The 19,228-nt window shown below is 43.9% G+C and overlaps 2 protein-coding genes and 1 long non-coding RNA gene across 7 annotated transcripts; 2 read left to right on the top strand and 1 right to left on the bottom strand.

The window, feature by feature from the left end:
• The first annotated feature begins 5,020 nt into the window (after positions 1-5,020).
• LOC120662018 (probable protein phosphatase 2C 65) lies at positions 5,021-8,630 on the top strand. 3 transcript variants are annotated; one of them, XM_039941073.1, is made up of 5 exons: positions 5,021-6,041; positions 7,301-7,432; positions 7,531-7,906; positions 8,018-8,070; positions 8,151-8,630. In XM_039941073.1, the coding sequence occupies exons 1-3, from the start codon at positions 5,184-5,186 to the stop codon at positions 7,579-7,581; spliced, it is 1,041 nt and encodes a 346-aa protein (XP_039797007.1). In that variant the 5' UTR covers positions 5,021-5,183; the 3' UTR covers positions 7,582-7,906; positions 8,018-8,070; positions 8,151-8,630. The 3 variants fall into 3 exon arrangements, with proteins under 3 accessions (XP_039797007.1, XP_039797008.1, XP_039797006.1); XM_039941074.1 differs by having other exon boundaries at positions 5,023-6,041; positions 7,540-7,906; XM_039941072.1 differs by having other exon boundaries at positions 5,034-6,041; positions 7,527-7,906.
• Positions 8,631-9,020: 390 nt separating this feature from the next.
• Positions 9,021-18,832, bottom strand: LOC120662017 (SAC3 family protein B-like). Of its 3 annotated transcripts, none has more exons than XM_039941069.1 (16): positions 18,219-18,832; positions 17,306-17,434; positions 16,307-16,504; positions 15,343-15,471; positions 14,619-14,798; positions 14,191-14,418; positions 13,856-14,094; positions 13,630-13,730; positions 13,305-13,520; positions 12,952-13,179; positions 12,792-12,883; positions 12,615-12,708; positions 12,385-12,477; positions 11,349-12,304; positions 11,136-11,250; positions 9,021-10,876 (listed from the first exon to the last, which is right to left on the bottom strand). In XM_039941069.1, exons 1-16 carry the CDS (start codon positions 18,695-18,697, stop codon positions 9,113-9,115), a joined length of 5,241 nt encoding a protein of 1,746 aa, XP_039797003.1. In that variant the 5' UTR covers positions 18,698-18,832; the 3' UTR covers positions 9,021-9,112. The 3 variants fall into 3 exon arrangements, with proteins under 3 accessions (XP_039797003.1, XP_039797004.1, XP_039797005.1); XM_039941070.1 differs by having other exon boundaries at positions 14,670-14,798; positions 18,219-18,825; XM_039941071.1 differs by lacking the exon at positions 18,219-18,832 and having other exon boundaries at positions 9,113-10,876; positions 16,307-16,487.
• Positions 10,752-11,219, top strand: LOC120662019. Its single transcript, XR_005670165.1, has 2 exons — positions 10,752-10,891; positions 10,998-11,219. It is a non-coding gene; the product is annotated as an uncharacterized LOC120662019 (long non-coding RNA).
• Positions 18,833-19,228: the final 396 nt, after the last annotated feature.

Below are 19,228 nucleotides of genomic sequence, written 5' to 3'. Positions count from 1 at the left end.
CGATAGGCAGATGAGTAAGAGTATTAAGATAGTTGTAAGATATATTTTGTGACCATGTCATCTTTAATCTATCTAATAGCCCGTCCATATAATAGTTGGCTATATAGGTGGACTGCACCATTAATATTTGATTCATCTTTCTTCTCTCATTCTCTCACAAGTTTATTATAATGCTCCGTGCAAGAACAATGTTGCCACCACCGCAACTTCATAACTGCGTTGTGTCTATCCTGTGCGTGACTCCCTCTAGTTCCTATGCACCGGCATCCAGCGAGTCATGGTTTGCTAGCTAGGCAGCGTCACGACGACTCCAGGCAACTCTCGAACACTCTCGTCTGCAATAGATTTCAAGTTCCAATTGCTATTTGATTTTGAATTTTCAAGCTTCAAGAAATATATGGATGATATTGATTTATACCTATGTTAATGAATTTGCATATAGAATTGCTGGAAAATATGTTTACAATAATATCATATAACACTAATATATATAATTTTTTACATAAAAATCTAGTTTGGATGTATCTAGTTTATTGGTAAAATTTATATATATTGTTATTATCGCTATTATTATTATTATTATCATTAAGGCTCCAAATCTAATTTCTCGTTCCGAGTCTCAAACTTTCAGGACCGGCCCTGATCCTAAACTAAATATAAACCTTAATTTGTTTTGAATGATGTCATTTTTCTTACCTTTTCAAAAATTAAAGTAAATTTTTAATTATTATGTGTGTATATATATATATTTATTATCACTAAGACCCCGAATCTAATTTCTTATCCCGGGCCTCCAAATTTTTAGGACCGGCTCCGATCCTAACTAAATATATAAACCTTTGGACTGGCCCTGATCCTAAACTAAATATAAACCTTATTTTGTTTTGAATGATGGCACTTTTTTCTCATCTTCTCATAAAATCAAAGTAATTTTTTCTAGAGAAACTAAAATAAGCTATTTAGCAAACAGATATCTATGAAGCAGGATATACCTATGCGCTTGACCTTATAGGGATTTATATTTACATTTGGCGAGTAATATTTATAAACTATAATACATGAGTCGGCGAATTAACAGGCCGGCCGACTATAACACCGGTCGGTCACTCATCGTTTGGGTCTGTTTGAGAGCACTCCACTCCCAAAACAGCTACTCCACCTTACCAACTATACTCCATCAATTCCACTCCACCTCACCATTTCCATGTGGGTCCCATCTGGTGGTTCTTCTACCTCCACACCTCAGGGCTCTGCACCCCGACGACACGTCCCCCGCGCAGGCTGCTCCGCAGCAGCTCGTCCCTCCGCGCGCAGGGACCCGGCGGGCCGCGGTGGGAGGGGACCCGCCGGCGGCTCCTCGGCCGGCGGCGCGGAAGGGGCCCCAAGGGGCGGGCTGCCGCGGGAGGGGCTCCGGCAGGCGGCACAGTAGGCTCCGGGAGGCGGCGCGGGAGGGGCCCCGGTGGGCGGCGCAGGAGCGGCCCCGTCGGACGAGCGGCGGCGGGAGGGACTCCGGCGGGCGGGCGGCGGCGGGAGCCGGGAGGGGCCCCGACGGGCGGCGCCCCGGCCGGCGACGCTGTAGCGACGAGAGGTTGCCTATGTTGACTGAGTCATCGATAACAAGAAAGATTGAAACGTTTTGTGTGAAACGAGTGACAGTGGTGGGTAATTTTACCTCACTAGCTCCAAAAATTGGTGGAGCATTTTTTGAGGTGCTCAAAAAAAGTGGAGTGGAGCTAATTTTTGATGGAGTGGAATGGAGCTACTAATAGTGTTTGAATATTTTTTTTGTGGAGTGGAGCTAAATTTAGTAGAGCAGAGTGCTCCCAAACACCCCCTAAGTCTGCACTGGGAAAAAAAAGTTAGCTGGCGCCTGTGGCGTCAAATGTATGTTTGGGCCGTTAAGGCGACCTCCAACGGTCCCCTGTAAATGGCCCTCCCCCTACGCAGGGGGAGCTTTGGGGGAGGGAGTCCTCCAACGGCTCCCCCCATAGCTCCCTCTATATATGGGGGAGTTGGAACTCCCCCCCACATATAGAGTGAGTTCCAACTCCCTCTATATTTTAATCACACCATTTCGTCGCGATATTAATTTCGTTTGAGCCCCGTAACATGATAATAATATGTATTATGACAGTACAAATACTGTATGATTTTTTTAAAATTCAAAAACGATGAAAAAATAGTTAGTTAATGAGTGATAGTATATAGGGGGATAGACATAGGGGGAATGGTTGGATAGAAGGAGTTATAGAGGGAGGAATTTTTTGGAGGGAGGTAGTAAAATATAGTAAATAATACGTTTGGGGGGAGTTGGATGGGGGGAATGGTTGGAAGTAGCCTAATTCCGTCCACCCCCCAAGTGGGTTGTTTGGGCCGAAAAGCAGTGCAGAAGCTTATCTTTAAAAGAAGAAACTACGGCACCCTTAGGGTGCCTAAATTTTATTGCATATGTAAGACAACAATGTACAAGTGCTGAGATTACAAAAGAGCTAGCAAGCTAGCTGAAGGAGAAAAAGTCGAAAAAAGCTACAAGCTATCTATCTATCTAAGAAGGGAAGACATTGCTCCAGACTTCCACCTTCATCTTATCCAAGGGAGAGGAACATCTATGAAGCTCATCTTTCGAGAAAAAAATGAGAACAAACGACCTCGGAGAGATCCTGAGAAAACGACAGATCGAAATTGACTTGAAAAACCAGCTGCAAATTTGAAACCGTCAAACTTGAAGGCTGCTGGCCCAGTGCTGGTGGTACAATTTTGTGCAGAAAATGGGGCTCAGACTGCGAGAGTCTTCTGCCTTTCGTAGCACCTGACTTCTGCAAGGCACTTGCACTTGCTCTCTGGCCTCTGGGTCCTGGGACTTTCAGAGCCTCTCATCACTGCGCACTTCAGTTACAGGAGATGCAGCGAAACAGACTCAAATAATGAGTTGATGACTCGCAATCGCAAGCCGTGGGCTAATTCTGCTCTTGCAAGGCTGCTGGACTGCAAAGAAAAGCATGCACAAAGGCTCGATTTCCGTTTTTCTTGGGAGCAATGGCGATACGCGATGCTCGTCTTTCAGATGCCTTGATGTGATGGTTAATCACTCTGCACCAGACGTAAAATGTGCTCGATTGTGAAAGGTAGAATCGCCACTAGCTGTAATCCAACTCGATCGGGGGCAAGGTTAGAAACGTCTGCCGCAGCTTTTCCTCTGGCCTTTTTTTTGCACAAGAGATGCGATGCAAGAATCAACGTGCGTACATGCATATATGCCTGCATGCATCCGCCACGAGGCGAAACGGCAAAAGCGAAAGCAACGGGGCGGGAATGCCTCTCATCACACCGCCGGCTCCCAAAAGTGATCTCTCTATTCGGCTAGATGTTCTTGGTAGAGTGGTAGTTGGTGCTGATTTGTTATAAAAAAAATATTTCTGATTGGCTGTTGGTTGGTGGCTAATTTGGTGTGAGAGAAAAAATAATGCTGGCTGACTGGCTCACAAGCCAGCTGAATAGAGCGAATAAAAAGGGTCGCCGTTATCTTCTTACTTGAATGAATGGCAAAACTAGAGGCAAAAAATAGGTAAGTAACCTTTTGTGAAATCAGTTACTATACTTCTTGGTATTGTTAGACAAAAGAGCACTTCATCTATCCAGACTAATGAGTACGAATTAAATATAATGCTATTAAATATTATTTTTTTAAAGATGTCTTAGGTACACAGACACAACGAAATGAAGGGGGGTAACTTAGTAAATTTCAAACATTTATGAACCGCTCAGCTTGACAACTCTGTTGGATCAATTGGATCGTGGAAGGTAGGCACATCTCTCATTCTCGAATGGAGGTAGGCAAGTTGACTTTGGAAACCAGGGACTTCACAAATAAAACGCAACGAAACGCCCACAAAAATCTCGGAAAATTCAAGTAACCATCACCTTCTCCCTTTTTGCCCGGATGATTTGGACGCTAGCCCATGGAACCTCTCGTCAGCATTCCATTCTTCTTCCAAAACCCGACCGAGGGACACGCAACTTTTCCCTGTGGTTCTTCGATTGTTTGAGGTTTTAGCAATGTGCATTGTGCGGCCCGGAATATAATTTTCCGCTTGAATGGTTGTACAAGGGTGAGGAAGTCTCGATCCGGTCCTAGAAGACAAGATTAACCAAAGGACGCTGTGGAAAGGACAAACCTTTGAGCGCTACGGTTCGGCAAATGACCAAACTATGTTGTTGGTTAATTCTTTTTTTTTGAAAATACGTTGTACATTGCGTCTATCTTAGCAGCCCACACGTTAAACATTTTACGGATGAAAATAAATACTTCTTACGCGATACGGTGAATTAGTAACATGGGTGTGGATAGAAGAATACATGCACTTTTTTTTTCTAGGATCACCTTATTGCTTCATACGGTTCTCCACTTCATCCTCTTCTTTATTTCGTCCAATCCCCGAGTCTATCACAGCATAAATCAAAACTCATCCATCACAACCGACCATCTAGACATGCTTAAAATGGAATATATTCGTGTCCTGATGTATATTGTCTTTTAGTGTCTTTTGTATGATGTTCACCATCTTTAATCTTCATAAATTATTAAAAAGTATTTTCTCCGTCCCATGAAAATTGCAATTCTAGATTTTTTTTTAAAAAAAATTAGTGGTGACGTGAAAAGACTCTCATACCCTTATTTTATTTTGCCACGTGTAGTTAGTTTTGCCATGTAATTCAAATATGACTACTTAATTAGATATGTAATTGAGATCAATCTATAGAATTGCACTCTTTGTGAGATTTATTTATTCAAAATCAGAATTGCACTTTTCATGGGAGGGAGGGAGCATAGCCTAATTTGTCTTCACGAAAACAGAAAGCAAAAAAAAGGTTTACCCGGTGTTTTTGTTGGCAATTGGCATGCTTAACCCATGTCGATTTCCGCGTCGCTCTCACTGTCTCGCTGCCACTGGGCACCTCTCCCTCAGTCCCGTGTGCCCACTGCCCTTTTCCTAGTTTTCTTTTCTATGCGTGCCGTGTGCCTTCTCCTGCTGCCTAGCCTCGTTTGAATCATTCTCCCCTTCCAGTCTCCTCCCTTCACTCTGCCCCCCTCCCTTCTCCTCCTCCCCCTTCCAATTCTTAACTGCCCGAGACCCCAAAATCACGCACCCAGTGCGCGCGCCCCAAACCCTAGCCACAAGTCCATGGGGTGCACGCAGGGCAAGTGCTGCCTGCCTCTGCCCCGGCGGGGGCGCGGTGGGCCCGGCGGCCACGCCGAGGTGCCCGGCGCAGGGATGGTGCTGGAGTACGCCACGCTGGCCGTGGCGGGGCTCTACCCGGACTCGCCGGGCCGGGAGTCCCAGGACGCGCACCTCGTCGCCACGCGCTTCGCGGGGGACCCGGACCTCCACCTCCTCGCCGTCTTCGACGGGCACGGCGCCGCGGGCGCTGCCTGCGCCGGGTTCGCGCGGGAAGCGCTCCCGCGCCTCCTCGCCGCTGCGGCGGGGGGCGGGTCGCTGGCCGCGGACCCCGCCGCCGCGTTCCGGGAGGCGATGCTGGGCGCCAACGCGGAGATGCACGCGGCGGCGGGGGTCGACGACTTCATGAGCGGGACCACCGCCGTGGCGGCGCTGGTGGCCGGCGGCGCGCTGCACGTGGCCAACGTGGGGGACTCGCGCGCCGTCGCCGGGGTGTGGCGTGCTGGGCGGGTCGTCGCCGAGGACCTCTCGTGGGACCAGACCCCGTTCCGCGCCGACGAGCGCGCGCGCGTCAAGGCGTGCGGCGCGCGGGTCATGTCCGTCGAGCAGGTGGAGGGCATGCGCGACCCGGAGTCCGAGGGGTGGGTGCCCGACGAGGGGGACCCGCCGCGCGTCTGGGCGCGCGACGGCCTCTACCCTGGCACGGCCTTCACGCGCAGCCTCGGGGACCTCGCGGCCGAGGAGGTTGGGGTCATCGCCGAGCCTGAGGTGAAGAGCGTGGAGATCACTCCAGCCCACCTGTTCTTCGTTGTTGCGAGCGATGGCGTGTTCGAGTTCCTCTCCAGCCAGGAAGTGGTTGATATGGTACTGCTTTCATTCTCTTCTCTATTCTTTTTCCTGTTCCTTCCTTTGTTTATTGACCCATGTAGATTAATTCTAGTATTTTAGCCACTGCATATCGTGGTCCACGAAATAGACAGGTACACAAGTTGTGAGCCTAGTGGTGCGGGAATTAGCTGCTACATTCTGTCTGGATTACTTGCAAGGGCTACACTAATCACACGTGTTTGTTCCTTTTCTCCAGTCTTGGTGTAGACTTTTGAGGTGAAAGGAACTGATTTATGGATAATCATGATGCATTCTGGGATAATCATAAGTTGACTTTCTGCATAGCGCGAAATGATTTCATATGAGTTTGGTGTATGGGCTGTTAGGAATGGTATAAAGATGGTGTGGAGTAGTTGCTGATGAGTAACAGTTTACCTATAGTATAATGGCCAGTTTCAACATGCTGCAAACAGTACAGATGGACTCTATTTTTTCTCGCATACAAAAAAGCATTCCATCAGCCAAGATGCTTTTCTCAAAAAGTTGGAACTGCAGGATGGTGTAATGATTATGGAACAGTTAGGGTTTAAACTTTCAAGGTCGATTGATGTTGTCATTATGAAAGCTCTCCCTCTCTCTGAATAAAGTTCTGCATAAGTGGAGGTAACTTTATTGAGTAGTAGAAGCATAGACTAGCTGTGATGAAAAATTGACTAATCAGAAGTGTGAGCAGAAAAGTGGAGGGACAAGCTAGGTAAATGGCTGCAAGGACTGAGTGGGCATGTCTTTCAAAACTTTCCTAAAGTATTGATGATAAAAAAAGGTATATTGGCCATCTATTGGTCCTAAAAAACTGGCAGGCCGCTTCAAATTGGACTGCGGATTGCTGAATCACTAGGGCTGTACCAGCATTTTCTGATTAGGCCAAACATGAGCTGCAGTTAACAATGGATGGTCCCCTCATAACCTTCTCTTTTCTGTGCCAACATTTTCTTCGAGTTTCAATGGTACTAAATATATAACAAAACCAGGCTGCTAACAGCTGTTTCGCTTCTCATGCCTTTTGATATATATTCTTCTCTTTGCCTCTGGTGCACATCTGCATGAGGTGCACCTGTGGTACTAATCTGTTACATATGACATTCTTCGAGCTATCAAAACTCCCTTATTTGACCATCACCACTGGAAAGTTTTCAGTGATGATCTAATGTTAAATATGTGATTTTTCTTGTTTGCTTTGCCTGTTCTCTGTGGATCTGTGCCACTAATTCTGGACTCTTTCTGGTTCGCTTCAGGTTGCTATGTATCAAGATCCTCGAGATGCCTGCTCAGCAATCACTGCAGAGTCATACAAACTATGGCTGGAGCATGAAAACAGGACAGATGATATAACAATAATCATTGTGCATATCCGGGACTCTGAAATTGTAGGTGCACACAAATTTTAATTCTGCAAGAATAAAAAGAGAACTTATTCAGTGACTAGCAGAAAATTTATTTTTCTTTGCAAAATTTACTCAGTCAGGTCCTGCAGGGAGCGACAAAGTGGACTGTGTTAGCGTCGGAGCATCAATAGCTGTGCACGCAGTACAGTCAGAGATACCTGTATTTGTACCACCAGAAGCAAGTCACTTGAACAGATGTGCTGCTACCGAAATGCAGTCATCATCCTCAGGATCTCCAACAGAACGAAGCCTCTCCTGCATTGTTCCTTCTCCTACACACCCTTTGTTGATACACGGTAGAATATCAGATGCTTCCAAGCATAGTGCTTCCAAGCCTATGCGTAGTGAGCAAGCTGCATCACAACAAGCACAACCTTGGCAGCAGGTGGATAGTGGTACTGAGCTGGAACTGCCTATGCAGTAAAGTATCCATCCAGCCTCCTGCTGAATGTGGAGGTAACCCCGCCAGTCTTCTAATCCTTATATATATTACTTCATTCTTCTAATTCTTACCAGTGAATGAAGAAAAAGCAAGCAAGCTCACATAATTTGCACATTCCATTGCAGTATCCAAGTTAAATGGTGAAAAGAGGCCTTGCCATACCCCATGGCCATCCTCCGTAAGATCTTACCCAGAGACCCTAATATTTTCTGTTAGATTTTTGGGGAACTATTATTGAGAGGCTGTTGTCTTCTGCAGGGAGCTACTAACCATGCCATGGATGTGATGTTGGTCAGCGGCAAAACTCAGTGTTGCTCGTGTTTTCTTAGAGCACCTGCCGCAAACTGACATGGGAAGGTTCTGATCGAAGTTTGGGTGGGGGGGGGGGGGGGGTCATCTAACCAGGGGATTGATTAATGGTGTTGGGCGCCACCATAAGTGCTGTCTGTGAAATGGAATTATTCTCTGATTATTGTTTTTGTTCACTTTACCAGTAAATTTAATCTAAGTCGATGCCTGCCGTGGTTATGGGATGCAACCCTGAAGTGGCAGAATTAGGATCTGGAATTTGGAATTGAAATGCGGCTGCCGTGCAGAACAAATCATGTTGAAGCTTTCACAAGGAAAAACGAATATAATAAGTCGCTTCTTTTAGCTGCTTTAGGTCTCTCTGAGCTGAACATGGTCTAGAAACGTTGTTATCTGGTACAAACACGTTATTAGCTTTATTCCGCTATACGCTTTTACGGTTGCCGCTGCTGGACCACAAGTTAATCGTCGTATGTAAGCATGATTTCGGACAAACCGGTGTTCTTATTTATCACCTCTGTACGGACGGAAAAAGGATCGCTAAGGTCTACTAGTAGACGGGCTGAGAGAAGTTACGGTCGTACAAGTGAGGTTTTTACTTGATCCATTTGATTGATGTGATTCGAGAAAAAATATTCTACATAGCTACATTATAATACTCAACCGGTGGGGTAAGACCACGCGATAGCTCGATCAAGCCGGCCAGAAAAAAAACCCAAACCCGAGCTTCATCCTATAAGCTATAGGGCCGCGGAGGCGGAGTAACCTAGGCTGACCATGACCTACCACAGTAACATTTTGTCCATGCCAAAAAAAAAATGCCATGACTTCCTAAGATTTCTTTTCTTTTTGCAAAATCTAATGTTACAAGTTACAAGTGTGGAAGAATGCCCTTCCAACATTCCACAGCCTTAAAAGTAGATGGAAAGCGTCTCGTCGATCCTGTCCTGCAGCTTGGTACACTGCTCGAGTAGCCGGGCAAGCTTGTCGTCCCTTTCGAGTGGCACCAGCTCCCCCGACTCTACCCTTCTTGGTATGTACATTTCTTCTCTAATACTATGCATCATGTTTATCTCACTATTGGTGTCTGCTGGTGCTTGAGGTTCTTCATGAATCTGGGTGGGTGGTCGTGGCTGCTGACTTGCAGGTTGCGCATTGACACCATCGAGATCACAACTGATCTCGATGATTTCATCTAGTGAGAGGCCAGTTGACACATCAGGCATCATGCTGTGATGCTCCAAAATGGACGCCTCATCGCAGGTGTTGCTGCTAGCCGTGAGCTCTTGTGTAGCTGTGGCACCATTAGAGTTAGCTGCTGCAGGAGCCTGATAGAGGTGCTGGCTCAGGACATAAGCTTCTGAGAACTCTCCGGTAGAAAGCTTTGCTAGCCTCCAGTTGTAAATACGCCGGAAGATAGCCACCCATCTTGGAACAAGGTAGTAGTACGAGTCCCGGAGCTCAAGCCCAACATATTTCTGCACCATAACATTCACTTCGGTGGCCACCTGAGTTTCATCTAACAACCGAGTTGATTCGGTCAGATATCTCGCCAAGCACTCCTGAAGGAACTTCTTCTGATCTTGGGTTTGCTTGCCCATGTGAGAACCTTGGTTCAGCCAAGATAAATCATAACTGAACTCTGGAATCTTGCAAGTCTTAATGGCTGCAAGCAGTGGCTGGATCCTTGACGGTGATGACCATCCTGTGCTAGGCAAGAACATTTCTGCATATCTCCTCTCATTACTTGTTCTCTCCAGAAGATCAATCTCAAGAGCTGGCCATTGATTAGCATTTGTGCATGCTGCAGCCAAAATCTCTTCTGCAACTTGATCAACAGCATTGTTGAATACTGAAATGCAATCCCCAGGGCCAGCTCCAGGTGCAACATGGGTATTAAGCAGCTCAAGTTGTGGGTTCAAGCAGTTCAGAAGCAAGTCATGGGTCTTCACAAGAGTGACATCAGGCTGTCTTGGTAAACTTCTAATCAGCCATTTGAGACCCTCACGCAGATTGTCATCATCAAAGAAACCATTGGGACAATCTTCCATGTGTTCAACAAGAAAAATAACCAATGATGAAGCGATCTTTCCTCCATGAATACCGCTGAGGCCAAGCCTATCAATGATATACTGTGAAGCATAGTCATACCCTTCATGATATGTATCACCGCTCAAAATCAGGAGAGGAAGATGGGATTGAGCCGGTATGGAGGCTAACAAACTGCTAAGTCGTGCCTTCTGCATTTCCCATGAAATGCCTTCAGACACTACAAATGCTATACAGTTTGTACTATTGGCAATATCATTACCAATAACTTGCTGATCACTGGCCCTAACAACAGATAGACAGCATGTGTTCAGAAAGCTGGTCCACTCTGTCCAAATTGACAGGCCTGCAGATGAAACAACCAATCCCCTATCTCCATTTCCAGAACCCATGAGCTTCCTAAGTAACCATTTTGAGGCAAAATTGTTGGTCTGGGATTCCATGGCACCTGGTGGAACAAGTACAAGTAACTTCCAGCAGAAGCATCTAGCATCAGGGTTAGTTTCAAGTAAAATGGGACCAGACAACTCAGAAACATTGAGCCAAGACCAAGATCTTTGTTGTCTCGCTTGTCTTTCTTTAAAGGCATGCCCAATGTCAAGCTCTTCGACAGCAAGCTTAGGAACCTTCATAATAGACAGGTCTGTATCATTATCAATTTTTAATAACACATAGAAAAAACTTACAGAAAACATAATTGCGTACAAAAATTGCACGACATTAACATATTTTTCTTCTTGGAACCAGGTTACATCTATTAACAGAGGTGATGATCATTCATTTGAACCTTCATCTTGCAAAAAGTGATGTTTATAACACTTATGTAAAAAGCAACATCTCAATTAAGTGGTTCTGGAAACAAATATAGCATGTCGGATGCCTTACCATTGTAGTATTATGAACTGGCGGGCCAAGTGATAGAGAACACAAAGCTGCAACAGCAAGAGCATTTTTCTGCTCCCTATGAAATCGCTTGTCCGCAGCACGTTGCCTCCATTTCCTGAAATATCACAATGGTGATCAAAGTTTCATAAGGTGATAAGGCACCACCAAAACCCTATTTTCGGGAACATAAATAGTTCCAGGATAGAAAACAACCTCAGTATTGCCTTCAGCTTTTCATCGGAAATTTGTTTCTTTGGGGACATAACAATTGGTAACCAGTCATTAACTGTGCTGTTAATAATATTATGATCCTCATATTCATTGTGATCAGACAAAGGGGAGCCAATAGGTGATCCAGGTTCGATAACCAGAACTTCATGGTCTGGTGGAGTTCCCTCATCCATGTCTAACTTGTCTTCCTCTCCAAGCATATTGGAGTAATAATCTAAAGACATGCCATCCGTAAGAGAATGTGAAACAATTGGTTCTGCCAAAGCATTGATGTTTTCTGTATTAGCTTGTGACCATGGTATCCCCATTTGCATGTCCACTTTTTGAGGGGACCCTGCAAGTCCACTATCTTGGTCTTCAGCTGTAAGATCATCAGCCAACTTGGTCTTGCCTTCGACTTTTGGCGATGCTACTTTTGGTGCTTTTGAGAATATCTCCTTTTTGCTACTATGTGGAGAAGCAACAGTAGGAAAGGTTGAAACACTGTCTTCTCTATCAGCATTTGGGGCAAGAGCACTTGGACGTTTTGGACTGAATAATTTATTGGCAGCTTTTGGAGAAAAGGGATCAGGAAACGGTGAGCTAATATATCTGCCAGGAGTGGTTGAAACAGGTCCAGAAAACAATGAAAAAAGATCCCTTCTGCCATCTTGTGAAACCACAGGAGCATGCTGTGATGGAAATAGATCTCTTTTACCACTAGCAAGTCGACCAGGATATGAAACTGAACTATTCTTTTTGCTTATAGGAGCACAAACTGCCCCGGAAGAAACATCAGCAATGACTCTCTGAGATTTTTTTAAATGCACAAGCTGAGAACAGCCAGATGGGAAATCGTTTTCACTGTTAAGAAAAGGTCCTTCTTTTACTAGGTACAGCTCTTCATACTGCCTCAATCCAAAACCATGGTACTCTAAGAGACTTTCGATGTCCTCATCCTTGAAAAAAAATAAAGGCATAAGGATTGCAATTTTCCAGTGTTGAACTAGTTACTGTGCAAGCAAGACAACAAACTTACCTCCATAGCAAGCCACTCAACAACTTGTGAAATAGGGATGCCTTGTCCACTCTGAAGACCACTATGCAATGAAGCGAGCGCTTGCCTTCTTAGCTGGAAAGAGACTTCAGTTGTTAACAATTACAGAAGTGCATTTGAAATAGAAGAACATCAATAGCCTACTACACAAAAGTATACCAAAGTAGTGGCAACTGAGTAGTGCAAAATGACACCATAGGCAATGATTCTACCTTTGCAAAGTGAGCATGCATCAAACAGGCCTGCAAATATGTTGCTTTCCTTGCAAGACGAAAGAAGGCTATAAAATTCCCCATTCTGCAAGCTCTGAATTGCATAGAAAATGCAGGCAGTGAGATAAAGCTAGTGCAAATATGATAATAGTAAATAACATTTGATGGTATGACTACCTCGCAACTTCTCTTGCAAACAAGATATCTGGACTGCCTCTGATTTCACGAGACATCTTAGCAAGATCCAGAGATAACTCGGCAGGTTCGACCTAATTCAAATGTGTGTGCAAATCAGAAAATATCAAAATGCAACCTACCATATCTGTCAATACCTCACCTTGTAACCAGGATGCTTGTCTAACTTGAGCAGTGCATAATAACCCCGAAATTCCTTTTCTGTTGAGAAGAAAACACCCTTTCTCCTATGGTCATCATACATTTGAAATAGCTCAACTGATGTTTTATTCATCTGCTCAATGTTGAGGTGTGCATCAAAACCCTCCGAAAAACCTTCCCCTTTGTTGTACTCACATAATTCATGCATTGCAATAATGTGGAGTCTTATCTGCTCAGAAAGAAAAGACAGATTCCAAGATGAAATACTCCAGGAAACACAGGTGCCCACAAAAATAAATACATACTGTATGATGAAATAACCACTGGACAACATAGGGACGCGTATGAAAGTACCATTTGCTCAAGCATAGAAATAGCCTCTTGATTGAAGAAATGTTGCATTCTAAGATCCATTCTTATTGCTCGCATCCTGTCCCACAAGAAGTTGTATAAGCCCAAGAAACTGTCATCATACGTGTGATCCAGCAAACTAAGAAGGTAATTCATTGTCTTCTGTAGAACTGGCAGAGGCCTTATCAAGTCTGCATCTCGCTCAGCGGTCCTATTATACTGTATCAATCAGATAAGAACTTCCATCATGCTTCCTGTTATATGTGATCAGAAATAATTAAAGATAAAATACCATCATACTAACAGGTTATAAGAAAACATTATGTACCTTTTTAACAGCGAGAAGCTCAGTAGTTAGGTTTCTGTCTCCATCTAATCTCTCATACCTATCGAGATCTCCTTTTCTCTCACGCTCTGCCCTTTCAGGTTCTAGCGAAAACAAGGGTACGTGCAAATCTGTTAGTACCATGTTTAGAGAAAAATATATTGAAGAGGCGATGTGAATGGCTAAAATTGTATCACATGAAAATAAGTCGATCTAGAGCAGTAATCACCTGGGCACATATCTGGACAAAGCCCAACAATTGCAGCTAACATTGGGGAATCCATGTCAGCCAAGGTATTTTCATCAGTATCATCAATTTTTTTCATCGGAATTTTTCCGGTTGATGTGGCTTGCTTGGGCTTATCTGCAGAGCCTTTGAGTGTTTTTACAAAGTCATTTGTATTTTCCACTGGCCTGCTTAATTCAACATGGAAACGAGCCAGCCGCTTGGCTTTTGCTTGTCTCTCCCTGCAGGAAAACTTTCATGAGTAACACCAACAGGCAACATATATAACGGAAATATTATTGCAAGGAGACGAAAGTCATGTGCAGGACAAGAATTACCTCTCAAGTTCAGTCAAAGGTGTAGAGTTATCATCATCATTGGCATCCAAAGGAGGGGTCCCCATTCTTCTGGTAGCACTAAGGATAGATGGCTTTGGTGGAGAGACAGCAGATGTGTTAAGTTTGTTGGAGTCGTCCGAAAGACTAGACATCTGATGTGGCGGCGAATGTGCGCCACCGATGCGCGATTGTATTTGATTTCTGAGTTTGGGAATGGATGTATTAGACCTGTAATAATGGCAAAAAAGTCCTGTTATTAAATAATACGTTTACGATCAGCAGGCACAGTAAGAGGTCATTCATTTGCTAACTAGTACTTCAAGGGGGTGGGGGAGATATGGGAAATTGAGAATGCTATCAATTTCAAAAATCAACACATTGACCAAAATTGACATGAAACGGAACAAATTCAAAGTAAAAGGTTTTACTTCTGGACATCGGCATGTGCACGAAGATTCTGGGCTGAGTTGGGTGATGACCTAATATTGTCTCTGATATCTGATGGTGGTGATTTGATTGTGCGTGTGAACTCTGATGCAGGCGGTCTCATCCTTTTTGAGGTTTCAACATTTTCATCACTGATGAGGGTATCTATATAGTCAACCAGTCTGCAAACAGAACAGGGGGGTTATGCTGTCCACATTAGCAGAAAACACATAGTAAATCTGCCACATGATTAAGTGGAACTGTGGGACACACATGCCAGTTTTCAAAATATCAGAATACTTAGCCTGCTTTAACATTTCCAAAAAAAAAACTTGCGACAAAAATTAAGACAATAAAAAATATTGGTAGGCAATAGAATAAAAAAAAATACTTCGATCTAAACAGAAGAAGTATCACAACCTAAATAGACCATCATTCTCAGTATATCCCTTCAGCAAGAAATTTCAAGAAAACTAACTTTCTAAAAGGGAAAAATACATATACAGAAGTATTTTTCTGTGCAGTCATGCTTTTCCTGCTTCAGGTTCAAAACACAACCAATAAGGTGGCAGAAGAAGCTTCTTTTTTTAGATTGGTTTCCAAGGGAACTATACTTCAGAGTTAATTTCCTACATAATCAAGGTGTTTGAGCACTTCATAAAAAAGTTACTATGCATTAAATGTATAAAATCTTCATCCCATAAAGAAAAAAACATATTTATGTACCTTCTAGAATTTCCACCAGTATCAATATGAGCTTCAGTGCCATCAACATCCTGATAGGACAAAGTAGGTGACCTCGACCTTTTTGAAATGTTATGATCCAACGATCGATTTTGCAATGGACCAGTGAATCTATGAAGAAATAAGAAGAGAACACATTACAAAAGCATAAATGCACATACATGCATGCACACTGACAAAAATAAGCACAAGGCATACATGCACGCACTGAATGAGATGACTTTGGGCAAATGAATTCACATTTATCTGTATAATTGACGTGAAAAGAACATTTTCTAAATTTCAACTCAGTGAATAATATGAGTGAAACTTATAGGGAAATATACAACAGAAACCCTTCTAGTACAATGAGTGTATCTACAGAAACCCAACGTGGCAACGTTGTCCCTTGTGATATTAGCCAGCATATGTCCAGTACAACTCCAACCAACAAGAAAATAAAGACACAGGAATTATATTCTATCTGGAAAGAATAATGAGCAAAGGTTGTATTAAAAAAAGCACAAGCACAAGGACCGTATTGTTTATTGGAAACAACACCCCCCATGAATAGAGCATGTTCAGATCAACACTATGGGAACTTCTACAGGTCAGCATGTGTGCACCATTCTCTTGGTAAGCCATAAGTTTATAAATGATCGCATCGAATTATTCCCCAAGGCAGAACAGTGCCTGCCAACTCTAAGAACTAATTGTTTGCTGTTATAACATGGGAAACAAATTGCTCATGCATCATGGAAAGGAGACTGGTTCTGGATTCAAAACTTGGATGGTACTAACTTAGGCCCCAATTATCTGCAGCAAACAAGGAGATGGCCAACAAAGATAGAAAACAAAAATACTACTAATCAATAGCTAGGTAACTACGACGCTCATTTTCTGGATAGTTTGTACTAACACAATAATCAAAGTTAAAAGGTAAAGAAAATTGTATCAAAGAACTCACACATTATCACGAGGATCAGCAATCTGCGCAGCATGATGATCTTGAAAGTTCGATGGAGGTATAAACTTGCTGCCAATGTTTGACGGTGGTGATCTGGCTGAAGTGTGTAACCTCATTTGCTCTGAAGGTTGCATCCTCAATTGCTCTGAAGATTGTAAACTTCCATTTTCAAATAATGGATCTGCATAGTTCACCAACCTGTTAATAGAAGAAATATTAGGTTTCAAATTCATAATGGGCAAGCACGTACTATGAAGAACTTGACAGGACACAAATGTAACAAAGAGATATTTTCGGAAACTATACTATTATGTCCACTGATCATATAGCGTACTCCAGATAAAGAATACCATGTCCACTGATCGGAAACTATGCACTATGTTCCATATTTAAACAGCAGACATCATAATTCACATAGTTCTCCGTGTATAAGAGGTACAAACAAAACAAAATACATTGTACATCTAACCGTGAGATTGTGGTAAATGAATGTTAAAAGGAAGTATGCGCATCAGACTTCAGCAGTAAGTGAAGGATATTTGGTATAAAGCACGCTTCACTGGTAGACTGAGGATTAATGTAGTTGCAAAATTATAAACCTTCCCATGAACCCTCATGTACTATCAGTTGTATCAGGTATAGAATACAGATGTTTTTAAATTTGAACCAACTAAACATGATACTTTTACAACTACTCCCTAGTCCCTCCGTCCTGAAATATAAGGCGTTTTTCTTTGTCCTAAGTCAAAGTAGTCTAAGTTTGACCTAATTTATAGAGAATAATATTAACACTAAGATATCAAATAAATAAATTATGAAAATATATTTCATAATGGATCTAGTTACTCTCATTTGACATTCAAAATATTATTGCTCTTTTCAATAAACATGGTCAAAGCTTAGAACAGTTTGACTTAGGACAAATTAAAATGCCTTACATTTCAGGATGGAGGGAGTATACGAGTAGCTTGAGAGAGATGCATCAATAAGTGTTTATACCTTCTTTGTCCCGTACCACTACCGTAATCTGCAGGGGAATCCGCACGCAGATTTGATACAGCTGATAGGGCCCTGCTCCTTGAGGAAATAAAAGGATCCGCCGGCCTGCTTACTGATGGTGTAGCTGGCCTACAAAAGGCATAAAAAATTCCATCAGCAAGGATACATGCTGTTTTCATCTTCAAACGTGCACCTAAGACTATCCAGGCACAAGAGTTCATAAGACATGATCAGCTAGATGGTTGATACTTCCTGTTCCAGTATGCAAAATTTCTATATGATGAAACAGCATACCATGCAAATTTACTTTCGAACAGGTCATATTGGAGAAACTAGCCACATTGCCCACAACACAGTGTGGCTGGATAACATAGCACATAGGTTATGTATAAAAAAATGCAGCTATAATATACAACCATACTAAAAATAATTCTTTATAGCTATCTCCTTTTCCGATAAATGTGGGAATATGTAGAACAAAGGAGAACTTGAATCCTGCCAAATGTTTACTTGTACAGAATACAGATGGTAGTGGTATCAGGTATGATCAGCCAATTGTCACCTGAGGCATGCATACATCTGACCAACAATATTTTACATTTCCAGAAGTACAAAGTGGAGAAATCATTGATATATGTGGTCATGATCATCACATAAGACATAAGAGAAATTCCTGCTGGTAGAATATAGCTCCCCACAAGGCAAATAGTGTGCTTGAGGTTCATAGCTATGTGTCAGTAATGCTATATTTCGAGTATCTGTAGTTTGCACTACACCTACTTAGATGCAGCAGAAAGTATTGGAAGCTGAATCACTAGTCAATTAGCTTCCACAGCAAAATTTAAAAACACAAACACAGGCTTAACGAGTCCATCACCGAGAATCAAAAAGGGCTAAAAACACTAAACATCACCTCGGCTGGGGCTGAAGATGCCGAGCCACGTGGCGACCGGTGGCGGCAACGGCGCCTGGGTCGAGCGTGGGGCGAGAGCTCGGGAAACGCGCGGAAGCAGCAGCGCCGGGAGCAGCTGCCGGGCGCGCTGAGGGTACGGGTATGGGCATGGTCGGGGTAGTAGCAGTGCGAGAGGCTGTAACCGTGGCGGCGAGCTGGGGCCGAGGGCTCGGGAAGCGTGGGGTGGCAGCGGCAAGAGGGTTGGTCGGGCGAGCGGATGGGAAGGAAGGGGCAACCGGGCGAGCAGAGGGGAAGGACGGGGTGGCCGGGCGAACTGAGGGGATGGACAGGGTGGCGGGGCGAACCAAGGGGAAGGATGGAGTAGCGGCAGAAGGGGCGGTGGCAGTCTGGGTGGCGGCGCCGACGCCGAAAGCAGGGAAGGCGGAGCCCGGGCCGCGGCTGGAGGGCCCGGCTTCGCGTCCGAAGCCGGATGCGGCCATTGGCTCCGCCGGGTGGCGGAACACGAAACCCTAGCCGGCGGCGCTCGTCGCCGGCGTGACGGAGAGGAGGGGTTTGAGTTTGTGTGGGAGATCGGAGAGAAGGGGAAGACGAGCGGCTCGACGGCCACGGGTGACTGACCCGTGGGGCCTATCTGCCGTAGGCACCATCGAGGCAGCGCGGGAATAATTACAAGCAGGTACCTGACGAACCATGTATTTCTCTCCCATATATGAACTGAAGCCCAAAGTGCCCAACTTTGTATTGATCTTGGGGTGTTTGGATGAGCTAAGGTCCTGTTTGGTGGAGCTAACTTCAAGGGCTAGCTAAAACTTTTGCACTATCCTGTTTTGAGCTATGTGCTAATCACATGCTAATGGAATTTATTAGCACATATTAGTTCCTTCTTCCCATCCAATGCTTTACCTATATTTTTGAAGTTTGCTAAACTTTAGCACTCTTGTTTGGAGGTGCTAATGCTAAAGTTTAGTATTTTTGTGCATTAGCACTAATCTCATCAAGAGCTAATATGA

The sequence above is a fragment of the Panicum virgatum genome, chromosome 2N (assembly GCF_016808335.1).
Source record: "Panicum virgatum strain AP13 chromosome 2N, P.virgatum_v5, whole genome shotgun sequence".
Classification (NCBI taxonomy): Eukaryota; Viridiplantae; Streptophyta; class Magnoliopsida; order Poales; family Poaceae; genus Panicum; species Panicum virgatum.
Note: the sequence above shows the minus strand (reverse complement) of the source record. Positions and strands in the feature narration are given on the sequence as shown.